At 40.0% G+C, this 13,257-nt stretch overlaps 1 protein-coding gene and 2 pseudogenes across 8 annotated transcripts in view; all 3 read left to right on the top strand.

Annotated features, from left to right (window-relative positions):
- The first annotated feature begins 730 nt into the window (after window positions 1–730).
- LOC6033514 (aldehyde dehydrogenase family 3 member B1) overlaps window positions 731–13,257 on the top strand; it is a 47,163-nt gene continuing 34,636 nt past the window's right edge. For 3 of the 8 annotated variants that reach the window (XM_038261646.1, XM_038261642.1, XM_038261645.1), the window contains exons 1-2: window positions 732–1,455; window positions 3,912–4,312. In XM_038261646.1, the coding sequence (XP_038117574.1) occupies window positions 3,937–4,312 (376 nt within the window). In that variant the 5' untranslated portion in view covers window positions 732–1,455; window positions 3,912–3,936. Of the gene's footprint in view, window positions 1,456–3,908; window positions 4,313–6,963; window positions 7,153–13,257 lie in introns of those variants that run through there. The other 5 variants (XM_038261647.1, XM_038261643.1, XM_038261644.1 and 2 more) reach the window with 5 other exon arrangements.
- On the top strand, window positions 11,651–11,799 carry LOC119770872 (annotated as a pseudogene).
- The window catches only part of LOC119770863, a 3,301-nt pseudogene continuing 2,232 nt past the window's right edge, over window positions 12,189–13,257 (top strand).

Genomic DNA, 13,257 nt, shown 5'->3' on the forward strand with positions numbered 1-13,257 from the left:
AGTGGCTAAAGTGCGTGAAATCGGGTTTTATTTGATGTAAAATTACATCAAATTTGATGCTCCAGACATGTGCATCAGATTTAACATAAAATTAGGTTATTTGCGATGTAATTTTAGATCACGCACGATGCAAATGAAAACCAGTGGGAATTTCATCATTTTACGTCAAAGTACACCTAATTTTACATCGAAAATAAGATTACATGATATAATCTTACGTTTAATCCACGATTACGTCAAATGTAATATTCCAAATTTTTTAGTGTGTAGAGTAATTCATTTGTCAACAAATTTCGTAGATTGGTTAAAATATATCTGCCAACAATTTCAGTAAAAAAGTATGCGGAAAGAGAGGACACTATCGTCAACTTACGCTTGTTTGACCAATGGTGTTTCCGAGAAATCCGTAACTTTACTAACGAGTCGTCAGAATAAGGATTGAGGAAGTTCATAAAATATTTCCTTTGAGAACAATTCGAACGGTTTGGCTTCCCTCTAGAGCTGAACCTTAAAAGGACAGTGCGGTGCACATTTCTCAAAAGTTTGCCAGTGCTCAATAAATAATTCATTCGTGGCACCTTCACTGATCAACCACCTGACGAAGACCGGGGCGCGCTCACATCGCGTCAGCTCACGCGTGTAGCATTGGACTTGAAAATTTTACCTTCGTCAACCGTTTGTTTCGTTCGCCGGCCCGACTGGTTTGACTTTGTTGGAGAAGTCTCCACCTCAGTATTAGTTGTGGTCTTGAAGGAAGCGGTCTCTGTCGTTCGGTCCCGTCCACATCTTCCGTGGTCAACGGCGCGCGTGGTCCTCGTGGATTCTCCTTTGAAGTGGTCAGCAGGAGGTGTTATTTTTTTAGAAGTTGTTCTTTGGACGGTTTTCGTGTTAATCGATGCTAGGTGGAATAAAATTAAACCGGTCAGCGAACTCTCGAAAGATTATAGAAATGAGCTGATTAGTTATTTTTAGTTTTGAAGCTGTTTTTTTTTGTGGATTCTATCATGCTTAGTATTCGCAAGCCGTGAACAATGTTATAACTAAGTGGAATTGTATAGGATTATCAAACAACCTGTAGGACTTATTGTGATTGATAATTTGTTATAGCCGACAGCATAGCAGTGTTCGTGACTTAATCGGCTCGAATTGTGAGGAAAACCGGTACCTCAAACTAAGTTTTGGGAAAGTTCAACAGTGTTGGTCATCCAACGGATTGTCGCATAGTGAAACCGCCATCATCAGGGGGATAAAGTGACTGAAGCGAGGTGTGACCTGACCAGTAGTGCATCAAATAATCAAAATACGACCCACAACAGCAATAGCTTGGGGTGGCGATTGGCTAAGCCGGTTCCGCCAGAAGGCGCATTCAAATACCAGCGACTAAGACGACGACGCCTGTGGAGCGTGTTTAGGGAAAGGAAGTAGCGGCTTGGCGTTAGTTGATTGTTATCTTACGTAAGGGTTTTTGTTTTTCGATGCTTTGGTTGCGAATTTCGTTGATTTGCTGGTGGTTGTTTTAAGGTTTGACAGGGGCGATTATCTAAGTAATTTTGAAGGAAATACCATCAACTTGGGCGAATCGGGATAGTTGTTTTTGTTTAACATGTTGGCATTTCATATTAGTTTCGATAAAAATAGATTAAATATTTAAAATGTGTGAACCTGTTTAAAAATGTTGTTTTCTTGTATATCACTAGAATTAGAATCAGAAAATTTATAATCCTTTTCCCTTTCCATTTGAACATCTAACTAAAAAATATTGTTATGGTGTACTCTTAATGACCTGCCAAAAAATTCGAAAAAATAATGGAAAATGGTGATTGTAGCTTATTTGTTTTCACGGATCCAACTCACTTTTTTCCGGTTCCGATGCAGATTGATTTTCCAATGAAATAAGTCCGTAATATTATAACAAAAATTCAATTATTACATTTCAAAAACCAATTCAGCAATAAAATTTTAAAATGTTTACATCACCAAACCTTTTGAAACCACACATTTAAAAATGTGTAAATTTGGAAGGTGATTTTTTTTTTATATTACAATAAGTTACAAATCGAGGTTGTAACATTTGGATAAAAAAAGTATTTTAAATTGCATTTTACACCAGTCCATTTGTTTTTCAATCATTAGTTTTTTTTAAATATCTATGTATCGACGGATTTTTTTTCGCGAAAAAAAAAACATTTCACGGGACTGTACATTTGTCTTTCATAAAAAATGTTTATATTGTCAAAGGAGTTCAAAAATGCTACATATTACTATAAACGTCATTTGAAGTTTTTCGACAAAATATTTTTTAATGCCCCCTGATTTTTCGGGTGGGGCTTACTAGCAAACAAGTAAAATAGCAGTTCTTTTAACCGCTGTCCAGCTAAAAATAACCGAACAATGGTTGCAAATTTGATTAACTATTCGGTACAGTTTATGGGGAGCCAGCCAAATGGCTTTAATTAATTTGCCTTAGGATTTGGAAATAAAATCGTTGGAGTGATTGGCTCACTCAAAATTAATCTGCTTGACACCAATATTTTTTTTATTCTTTCTATTGATGTCTGTTTTTCATAAAACAAAAAATCCTGAAGATAGAATACCTTAAATCAGTCTTGCTCAACCTTTTTGGCTCACTTTTGACATTTGTGATCGTCAAAACATTAACCGTCCAGATGACCAGTGAACATTACTTAGATAAAAGTTTGAAAAACTTTTTTTTTGCAATTCCGTCGTGAAACTACTTACTTCTCCTGTCATTCTTGAACGACGAAATAGCCTACTTTTCTGTACCAAAAATAACAGAGTCGAATAGCAACACTTTTCAAAATAAATGCTGAAAAGTTCTACTTTTCAGCACTCAAATGGGTGCTGAAAAGTTGAACTTTTCAGCACTTGTTTCAAAAAGTAACACTTTTCAACATTTTTTTGATTTAAACGATTTATTGACAAAATACATGAAAATTTGACATAAAATTTCACTCAGTATGTGTTTTTTGGAATTGCAAAAAATGTTGTTTGGAACTCGTTGCAAAACTTGATTTTTTCAGCACTCTTCGTATTTATCCAATCCTCTTTTTGCAACTTGTTGCATAAACTACTATAACAAACTTTTGTGAAATGTATGTTCACTGGCCATCTGAGAATCGATTCCACCAAATAAACCATGAGAAATGGGCAAATGTTAATTTGACGATCAAAAATGTGAATATTGAGCCAAAAAGGTTGGGCAGGCCTACCATTAATTGTTCTAAACCAATTTGATGAGAATAAGATCATGCCTCTGAAATTTTTGATTAAACCTTTTTTGTTAAAAATTTCGAAAGATGGAATTCCAACAACAATGAGATAGCGTGCACTGTTGAACACGATTTTCTAATAAAAATCCAGCTACTACTTCTTTTTATTATTTTTAATCGCTCAAACATACAAAACCAAAACTATGTTTTGCATTTTGGTTCAATATAGGAATCCACTAGAAAAGAGAAACTGAAAACAAAACGAAAGGGATGGCATTTTCAGTTATCAAATCCAAGGTTTCGATAGCTGTTATGCAATTTTTATTATAATAAATTTATGATTTTTGATTGACCTCGCTACTTTCCGACAGAGAAAATATCGCATTTTTATACGACTCAACTGTGGCTAACTTTTTGGTTCAGCGAACAACCAAGTCAGAGCTTGTTTCGGGCTTTCGGTCATTTGCTTTAAAACCCCTTCAAAAATTGACCCAGTTTAACTTGATTTGAAGGTTTTCGATTTTGGTTTGTAGAATGTCGCAGCGTTCCTACATGGATGCTTGACCATGATATTTGAGCGAGGGATTTTGGCAAGGTTTTGGGGATTGTAACTAAGTCGCTTAAACTTGTTTTATTCATGATCATAAGAATGAAAGGCTGTTCTATTTTATTATTTTTCAGATAGTCAGACGACGTCAAATTCATCATGAGTTCTGGCAGCTTGGATGAGACACACCTGTTTGGTGAGGTACCGGAAGCGATAGCTCGTGAGGTCGGCCTCACCAAAGATGGCACCACGCTTGACGTACCACTGGCTCAATCGAAGCTAAGCTTACGGTCTTCGTCGCCGGAAGAAAATGATAAAAGTTCGGGAATTGGTAGCGCTATGAGCAGCATTCTCAACGTGGAGCTCGATCAACAAGAGAAGACCGGCAAACCGAACGGTGGTGACTTGTTTGTCGCGGTTCAAAATTCCAGCGATGAGACCAAGCCAAATGGCGACGTAGACGGCGATAACTGTTCCGGGGTAGAACAAATCAACAGTCTCCAGACCGTGGTGATCGACATCGAGAACGAGAATGGTAATTATATCTAAATTATGCTAATTTCCCCCTGGTAATCTCTTGAACCTGATGATGGTCCGCTATATTCTTCTCGAAAATTATCGAAGTTCGGTGAAGTGTTAAAAATGACCGCTTGCCCAGCAATGACGCAACGAAAAAACAGCGTTTTTGGCAATAAAACGGTTATTTACCTTCTGCTTTGACTTGGTATACACGCAACCTGTATTGTGGCTAGCGCAGTACATAAGCAAAAAACAACAAAAAGCACGTGCTTGTGAGCTTTTCAAGCCGCGGCGCTGGTGTTAGTGAGGTTCAATGGGCACTCGGTCAGTATGTTGAAGCTTGACGAGGAAGCTTTTTATGCTGTGTGATTTGTAGCAGGCCCGCAAGCAACATAAACATAGTGCGACAAGGTTTGTTGCGTCGCTACAGTGTGTGGAGGAAAATGATGCATAAGACAATGTGATACCCTTTGGTGTGATTTTACCAAATTGCAAAAGCAATAAAAATTGATTTTTGAATGCCTTAAATTTAGGAAGATTTTGCTGATTTTTGTTTGAGTTGGTTCAGAGAGAAATAAGAAACATGGGCTGTTGAGTCAGAATCTGAATCAGGGCCGAAGTCAGTGGTGTTGGGTCTTTTTGGAGATCTAAAGTTGGAGTAGGATTTGGATTCGCAAGATTTTCAAAAGTCGAAGTAAGAGTCAGAAACCGTAAATTCGCACTCATGTTTAACAAATGTGAACAATACGTATAACTAAGGCTACCAACTCTTGCTGAGCAAAAATATGTACACTTTGCCGATATGACCCCATGTTACAACAAAACAAAGACTGTTAAGGAATTATTTAGATAAATTTGGAATTTGGGATTAAAAAATAGAAAACTTTTTCGTATTTACAGCTGCAATTTATATTTTGCTATAAGAGTGCTTATGACTTGAACGTTTCAAAAACATTCTCAAAATAAACAGTGAATCGCATCTTAAAAAAAAAACATACAAATATCCGGCCTGTTAAAAATCCGCGAGGAGGGTCGAACATCCGTATGGTAAGAAAAAAATCCGTACAGTTGGTAGCCTTACGTATAACAAATGACAAAATGTATCAAAGTTTTGCAGTAAATGGCTTCCTTATTAGACACAACATTGAGATGGAGATGTATCTTTTTTTAACTTAACTGGTATCCTTAATTTGAATTTAAGAGTTGAAGATTCTTACGTTTTTATTCAGATTCGACATTCATCAAAACATAAATATCACAACTTTCGTGGAGACGCATAGTGTTTAAGCTTCGAATGGAAGAACATGCCGGGTTCGGTAGTGTAGGGGTTAGCGTGGCAGTCTTTCACCCCAGTAAGGCCTGGGTTCAAACCCAGACGGACCCGGTGGCATTTTTCGAGGCAAGATTTGCCTGATCACGACTTCTATCGGATGGGGATGTAAAACGTCGGTCGTCGGAGGTTTTGGTTGACACACCACTCATAACCTTTGGACGTTTAGAAATGAGCAGAGACTTGCAAGTGGATTGCAATTTTTAGACTACCCTATTTCGGATAGGACCACCGTAATTGCCAAGCAATAAAATACGGGTCTAATACTTTGGGACAAAGAACCCCTACTCCAAATTTGAGCCAAATCGGAGCACTTTAGATTTGGAGACTTTCTGTTTGACGTGGAATGGCTGAACAATCAATTCCGATTTGAGGTCACTAGATCAAAACCCATTTTTCAAATTGCCATGAAGTTTTACTAAATATATTCTAAATTTACAGGATTTCATTTAAATAATTACAAGATTCATTTTTTCTGTGCAGATAATGGAGTTTGGGTACATTTAACGATCTTAAAGCACCACACGTCTCCATGAAAGTTGTTTGTTGTTGCTAATTCTTTCATGGAGACGCATGGTTATTTATGTTTGGTCAAAATCCAAAATCTTCGATCATGTTTTTGTTTAAATTGGATCTACGTCATCATTTAAAATCACGCTACATTACTCGTTCTAGGGCACTTTAAATTCATACTTGATACTTACACTCAAAAAAATGAGTTCGCGTAAACGTGAACAGAGTTCATGCCAACGGGAACCAGGAAGAAAACTGTTTAACTTTTATAGTGCATTGCACCATGAAAGTGAACAGTTTTCTTCCTGGTTCCCGTTGACATGAACTCTGTTCAACTCATTTTGAGTGTATCAGAACTTGGTCATTTTGATTTAAATTTCAATTGGCAGTATTTTAATTGAGCTGCGAAAGTTTTTTCTAGATACTCTAACCAGCCCACAGTCGAGTTCACTTGATGCAATATAAAGATTTCACCCAGGGTTAACATTGCTAATCCAACACAGCAGATTTATACTTTTTTTTCTGTATAATTGAGCACAAACACATAAAACTTAGGCCGCCGTCTCCAGCACATGCAAACGTTTCGTTTCGGGCGCAATTACCGCTCCCACACACGAGCACATGGCACTCTCTTGTACGCGTGGAGTAAAATTCAAAATAATTGACGCTGGCACACCGCGATCACATACACCGTGCACACATACAGGCAGCAATTATACGAGGTTCCTTTTCTGCGTGTATGCACATCATAGTGTCGATTTATTGTTGCTGACTATGGTGGTGAGTACACTTTACCAGGGAGCTAGAGAATCCGAAGTTGGAGTAGCAGTTGACTCCCGGTTGGCACACTTACTGCACGCGTTTGACGAGCTTCCGAGGCTTCGGTTAAAGTTGAAGTGTTCGCGAATCAAACCGATTGTTATCGACATCGTCGTCATCGACCTCTTCTGCTGAGAACTTCTTCAGTTGTGCTGCATCATCAGCATTAAGTGAAATTTAAATTCTGAAATTAGGTATGCCGCTGAATTAATAATATATAGACGAGTGTCAGCGTTTATACGCGCCAATGCAGTACGGTGGCCGTCACAAAAAAGTTGGATCCACGAACGAGATGTGTTACGAGATAGCACCCATTAGACATTACAAGCACTATAATAAGTACAGTGTATGAAAAGAAGAGTAAAAAACAAACACCTGCCTGACGTGCGTAGAAAAAGTGTCCACATTATGAGTACGATTTATAACATATATCAGCTTTGAATAATAATCTTTTGGAAATTGGGTACTAAAGCCCTATGTCAATTTTTATTTACAACGGTAAAAAACACGATTAAAAATCATTTCTGATCACTTTTTTTCATTTTAATGCAAAATTTTTTTTTGACAAGACAACATTTTTTCGATGGATCAACTATGGTCCCCTTGGAACAAGCTGTCAAGTAGGAGCTTTTCTGTCAAGAAGGACCGCGAGGTTAATTTTTCGAAATTGATTTAAAAATCCATTTTAAACTCTTTGTTGTCGTACAAAGGGTCATTTTACTCAGAAAAATAAGCTTTATCTCTGTAAACAATAATATCAGCAATCTAAGCTTCATTTTAGGACCCAATTGGAAGTGTTCAAAGTCTACCGTAAGGGTTGCTTTGTAACTGATTAAGTGGTTTTGCTTTTTGCATGTTGGAATTTGATAACACACCATGAGTAAATCGTTTACATTAGGTCATCTTGTGTGGCACAGAATACTTGTTTGTGTGATTCGATGTCTTCAATGTTTGCGGGTTTTGGCGATCAACACAATATGCTTGGAATTCCAAATTATAAGGAGATAGTTTCTACACTCCAGATGCAAATGTTTTTGAACAGCTCGCTATTTTGTCTACTGTCACGTACAAATCGTAATCTTAGAAGGGCGTGATGATATCAATTGCAAAGTCACTGTAACTCTGCCATATTTGAAGAATATTTAAATTTATTGAGGATAAAAGTAAAACTTTCAGGCTCCGTCAGACACCTGTGACAGATTTTTATAACTTTGAAATTATATAAAAATCCTCCTATAGCATCAATCGTCAGAGAAATGTTTACAACAGCCGTTTTGAATATATAAATGAATTAACTGTCCCTGTTCACATGGATGTCCCATATGCATTTTCAACTCTTTTGAGTTATTGCTGCATTCTGATTTTAAAGCATGCAAATAGTCAAAAAAATCCTATTAAAATAGTACTTTGTTTTGGAAAACTCAATCAAACCTCATTGTTTTGCGAAATTATAACAAGTAACTTTATCAAAATCAAATTATTTGCTCTACAGCATTGCCTTAGCGTTCTCGATTGCGAGATTCCTACTCGAAACTAGGTGTCCAAAGGCTTGATTGTTAAGGCAATTACAAACCTCTTTTTATACCTAAGCTCCTATCCTCCCCGGGATTCGAACTGACGACCTTTGGATTGTGAGTCCAACTGCCTACCAGCGACTCCACCGAGGCAGGACCCAGAGCAGGGTTACCAGGTCAAAATTTGAAAAATCTGGCAAAGTATCGATTAAAAATCTGGAAAAATCTGGCAGACGAAAATCTAACAATTCTGAAAGATAAAGATGAGGGAGTACATGAATTAATTCAAAAGTTTGTAGAATTCAAATGTTTAATAACTGATTTTTGACCTAAAAAATGTTGAAATTACATTTACTCTAACAAAAACTCATTCTGAATTTTATGATTTTCAATTAAATTGACTCATCTTAATCAAAAAGTTGTTCAAAATGGAAACGAAAAAAAAACGAAACTATTGGCACTACGCCCCCGGGGCATGGCCTTCCTCTAACGTGGGATTTCTGCTCCAGCGCCTCTGACGAGACAGGAGAAACCGGGACCGACGTTTTACTTCACCATCCGATAGAAGCTCAGTGGATAAGGCGGGAATCGAACCCGCGTCTCATAGCATCATCGGGATCGGGCCGCTACCCCTGCGCCACGAGACCCACGAAAAAAATGGGCATTTAGTAAAAAATGTGGCAAAATCTGTCAATATCTGGCACAGAGAAGGGTGAATCTTTATTCTGGCTGTCACTTGAAAAATCTGGCATTCCCAGATTTATCTGGCAACCTGGGAACCCTGACCCAGAGAGACGACTCGTACACCTGGACTGAGCTAACGACCTAACCTTTTTTTTAGGTTAGACCGGGCCAACATTTACTTTCCCATCCACCGGAAGGCGTGGTCAGACAAATCTCGTCTCGAAAAATGCCACCGGGACCGTCTGGGATCAAACCCAAGCCGACTGGGTGAGAGGCAACCACGCTTACCCCTACACCACGGTTCCCGGATACGTAGTAACTTTATGGGTGGAGCCATTTTGCCAAATATTTTCGTTGTAAAAACAAAAAAAAAACATTTATTAATCTGTATGAAACCAAAAGGGGTCGACATTTAGTTATTTCTAACTCCGTTGCAATGTCACGGATTAATCAATGTGGAAAAAGAAAAAAAAAATTTTCCATAGTCACTTCTTGTGAAAAAATATATTTTCAATCCAAATCTGTAATAATATTCAAGTTTAGGACAGTTTTTGATATCACTCGAGGAATATTTAAAAAAATATATGGGTTCGTTTAAGAATATTTTTTTTAACATTTTTTCGTCAGTACTTAGATTTTGAAAACTTTTGATTGCACAGATTGAACAAATTTAATGTAAAATGCATTTAAAAAGAAATTTTTTCAAAAAAATGTTGAAACCATGGCTCTTGGTTTAAATTCTTATGCTTTTTTTAATTTTTTTTGACAAAATTGGGAAAAATCAAAAAAGCTTCGAATTTTTAATGAAAATAGAGGTCGTATGAACTGAAAGCAATCTTAAATGCATTTATCTGCATTGAAATCATAAAATCAAATCAAATTATTCGCTCTACAGCATTGCCTTGGCGTTCTCGATTGCGAGATTCCTACTCGAAACTAGGTGTCCGAAGGCTTGATTGTTGAGGCAATTGCAAACCTCTTTTTACACCTTAGCTTCCATCTACCCCGGGATTCCAACTGACGACTTTTGGATTGTTAGTCCAACTGCCTACCAGCGACTCCACCGAGACAGGACCCAGGGAGACGACTCCTACACCTGGACTGAGCTAACGACCTAACCTTTGTAGGTTAGTCCGGGACCAACATTTACTTCCCTTCCGACGGAAGGCGTGATCAGACAAATCTCGTCTCGAAAAATGCCACCGGGACCGTCTGGGATCGAACCCAAGCCGACTGGGTGAGAGGCAATCACGCTTACCCCTACACCACGGTCCCTGCATTGACAATTTGCATATTTGTGTTCGTTTTGAAAATATTTTGGATTTTTATAGAACTCCGATATGAACAATACCGCAAAAACTAGTTTTATAAGTTAGTTTTAAGCAAGGGTGGCTCACTTCGAATGCATTTTAATGCATTTTACACATTCGATGGGAATTCAGTGGACATTCGGTGTACATTCTTTCCCATGCATTTTATTTTACAAATTGCACCTAATTTACATTTAATGCACGTAAAATGCTTATTCGATGCACATTTATTCCTAATTGGGATACGCCGGGAACGTCATGCGCGGTTCTGCGGAACGGTGCGCACTTGGAGATGCATGCATGTATCTACCACCGAGAGCGCGCACCCAGCCAGCCGCTTTGACTTCCCTTCTGGGACGGTACATTGAGGTGAGTCGAGTGTACTCCGACTCGTGTGTCGATATGAGGGCTGTCGTGTGCGCGCACAGAGGTGTCGTCGTTAAGCCAAATTCGCTTAAGGGATGTTAAGCCAAGTTGGCTTAAGAAGCAAAGTTGGCTTGGCTTGGACATGTGAATTTTGCCCTTCTGGGACGGTACATTGAGGTGAGTCGAGTGTACTCCGACTCGTGTGTCGATGTGAGGGCTGTCGTGTGCGCGCACAGAGGTGTCGTCGTCAAGCCAAATTCGCTTAAGGGATGTTAAGCCAAGTTGGCTTAAGAAGCAAAGTTGGCTTGGCTTGGACATGTGAATTTTGCCCTTCTGGGACGGTACATTGAGGTGAGTCGAGTGTACTCCGACTCGTGTGTCGATGTGAGGGCTGTCGTGTGCGCGCACAGAGGTGTATTTTTTTTGTCGTTCATGAGCGTATATGAAAATTACACCATCGAACCGGAAACGTCATACGCGGTTCTGCGGAGCGGTGCGCACTCGGAGATGCATGTACGTATCTACCACCGAGAGCGTGCACACAGCCAGCCGTTTTGACTACCCGGCTGGGACGGTACATTGAGGTAGTATGGATGGCTCTCGGAGTAAACTACCAAAAGGCTGGCTAGTCAATATCGCGGCACCGAGTGAGCGCGTGATAGGTTCATTTTATAACGCGCTACGCTACCACGGTACGCGTGGTCCGTGCAAACACGCACGGTAGGTCTGGTCATCCTGTACAGAACTCTTGCAGTACTGTGCAACCATCAAAACAGTGTTTCATTTTTGAATACATGCGAATGCATAACAAACCATCAAACCCTAGGCAGGGGATCACTCGGCTCGTGGATCGATGAAGACCGCATTTAAATGCGAGTCATAATGTGAACTACAGGACACATGAACATTGACAAGTTGAACGCATAATACACATCGTACAACGCGATGTACACAATTTTGAGTGCTTGTATTTATACATCTAACTGTGTTGTACTCTCGTAGGTATCGATCGAGGGTTGCAGTCATAAAAATGTAACAAATGACTAAGAAAGGTTGCAGTCGTGATAATATTACAATGACTAGAGCGTATCTAGAATGATTATAAGGGTTATAAACAAGCTTGGAAAGACTGCACAGATTCCGAGCAATGAGGCTTTCACGACTGCTGGGGCGGTGCACTGAGGTAGACCGGGTGGCTCCGGGTCTAAAATCGATACAGTATACGAGTACGCACGCAGCATGGTGTTTTGCTACCTTATGTGGTGGCAAAACATTTAAGATCCTCGGTTCGAGTGCGACGACCACATCGGTGCGCGCGTACAAACTTGACTCGAGGACACACTGTGTCTAAAACCGTGGCCTCAAATATTGTGTGACTACCCCCTAACATTTATGAAGGGGAGGAAAAGAAACTAACAAGGATTCCCCGAGTAGCTGCGAGCGAAAAGGGATGAGCTCAGCACGTAGGGGTGATGCACTTGTGTGTCTACCCGGTTCCGTGTACTGGAAAATTTGTCATCTGCCATGCCCAGCGTAAGGTCCAAGTTCAACTAGAATGTGGCTTTTACTCCCATAGAGGGTGATAGGCCCGTAGGACGGCGCTGATGGTGGAAAATTTTTCCATGGAGTCGTGTTGCTTGATAGTGCAGCACAAAGTGGGAGGTAAACTCCTTCTAAAGCTAAATATCACCACGAGACCGATAGCGAACAAGTACCGTGAGGGAAAGTTGAAAAGCACTCTGAATAGAGAGTCAAAAGTACGTGAAACTGCCTAGGGTCAAGCCCGTTGAACTCGATTATCCAAAGCGGAGATATGCCAATGTGGCTGGCCTTCACTGGTCTGCTGAAGGGTATTTATCTTCTGCTTTACGAGGACGTTGCGATCCATTACGAAACCGCTAGTCAAGAAAACGACTACAGGTCCGGCAATTGCCCCTTGGCATCTGGTTGTTAGTCCCACAGTAGCGACGCTCAGGTCGAAAGACGAACATCGTAACCTGGCACTTACCGTTGCGTGGTGTGCAGCCGGACGCGTGATGGATTTCCACGCAGACCGTCACTCCCAGTGACGGCTGAGGCAACGATAATATCGAGGTACCTTCGGGACCCGTCTTGAAACACGGACCAAGAAGTCTATCTTGCGCGCGAGCCAATGGTACTCAGTTGAAACACCAAAGGCGCAAAAACATAACTTGAAACTTGTGCGGGATTACGGATGAGACTCTCTGCTCGTCCCTCCATCCCCGGTTGTTATACCAGGCACTCGATGCCATAACTACCGCGAGTGCGTTGGATGTGACCCGAAAGATGGTGAACTATGCCTAATCTGTTTGATGTGCACTTTGGGCATAGCGGCGAAAGACCAATCGAACCATCTAGTAGCTGGTTCCCTCCGAAGTTTCCCTCAGGAAAGCTGGAGCATGCA

The sequence above is a fragment of the Culex quinquefasciatus genome, chromosome 3, assembly GCF_015732765.1.
Source record: "Culex quinquefasciatus strain JHB chromosome 3, VPISU_Cqui_1.0_pri_paternal, whole genome shotgun sequence".
NCBI lineage: Eukaryota > Metazoa > Arthropoda > Insecta > Diptera > Culicidae > Culex > Culex quinquefasciatus.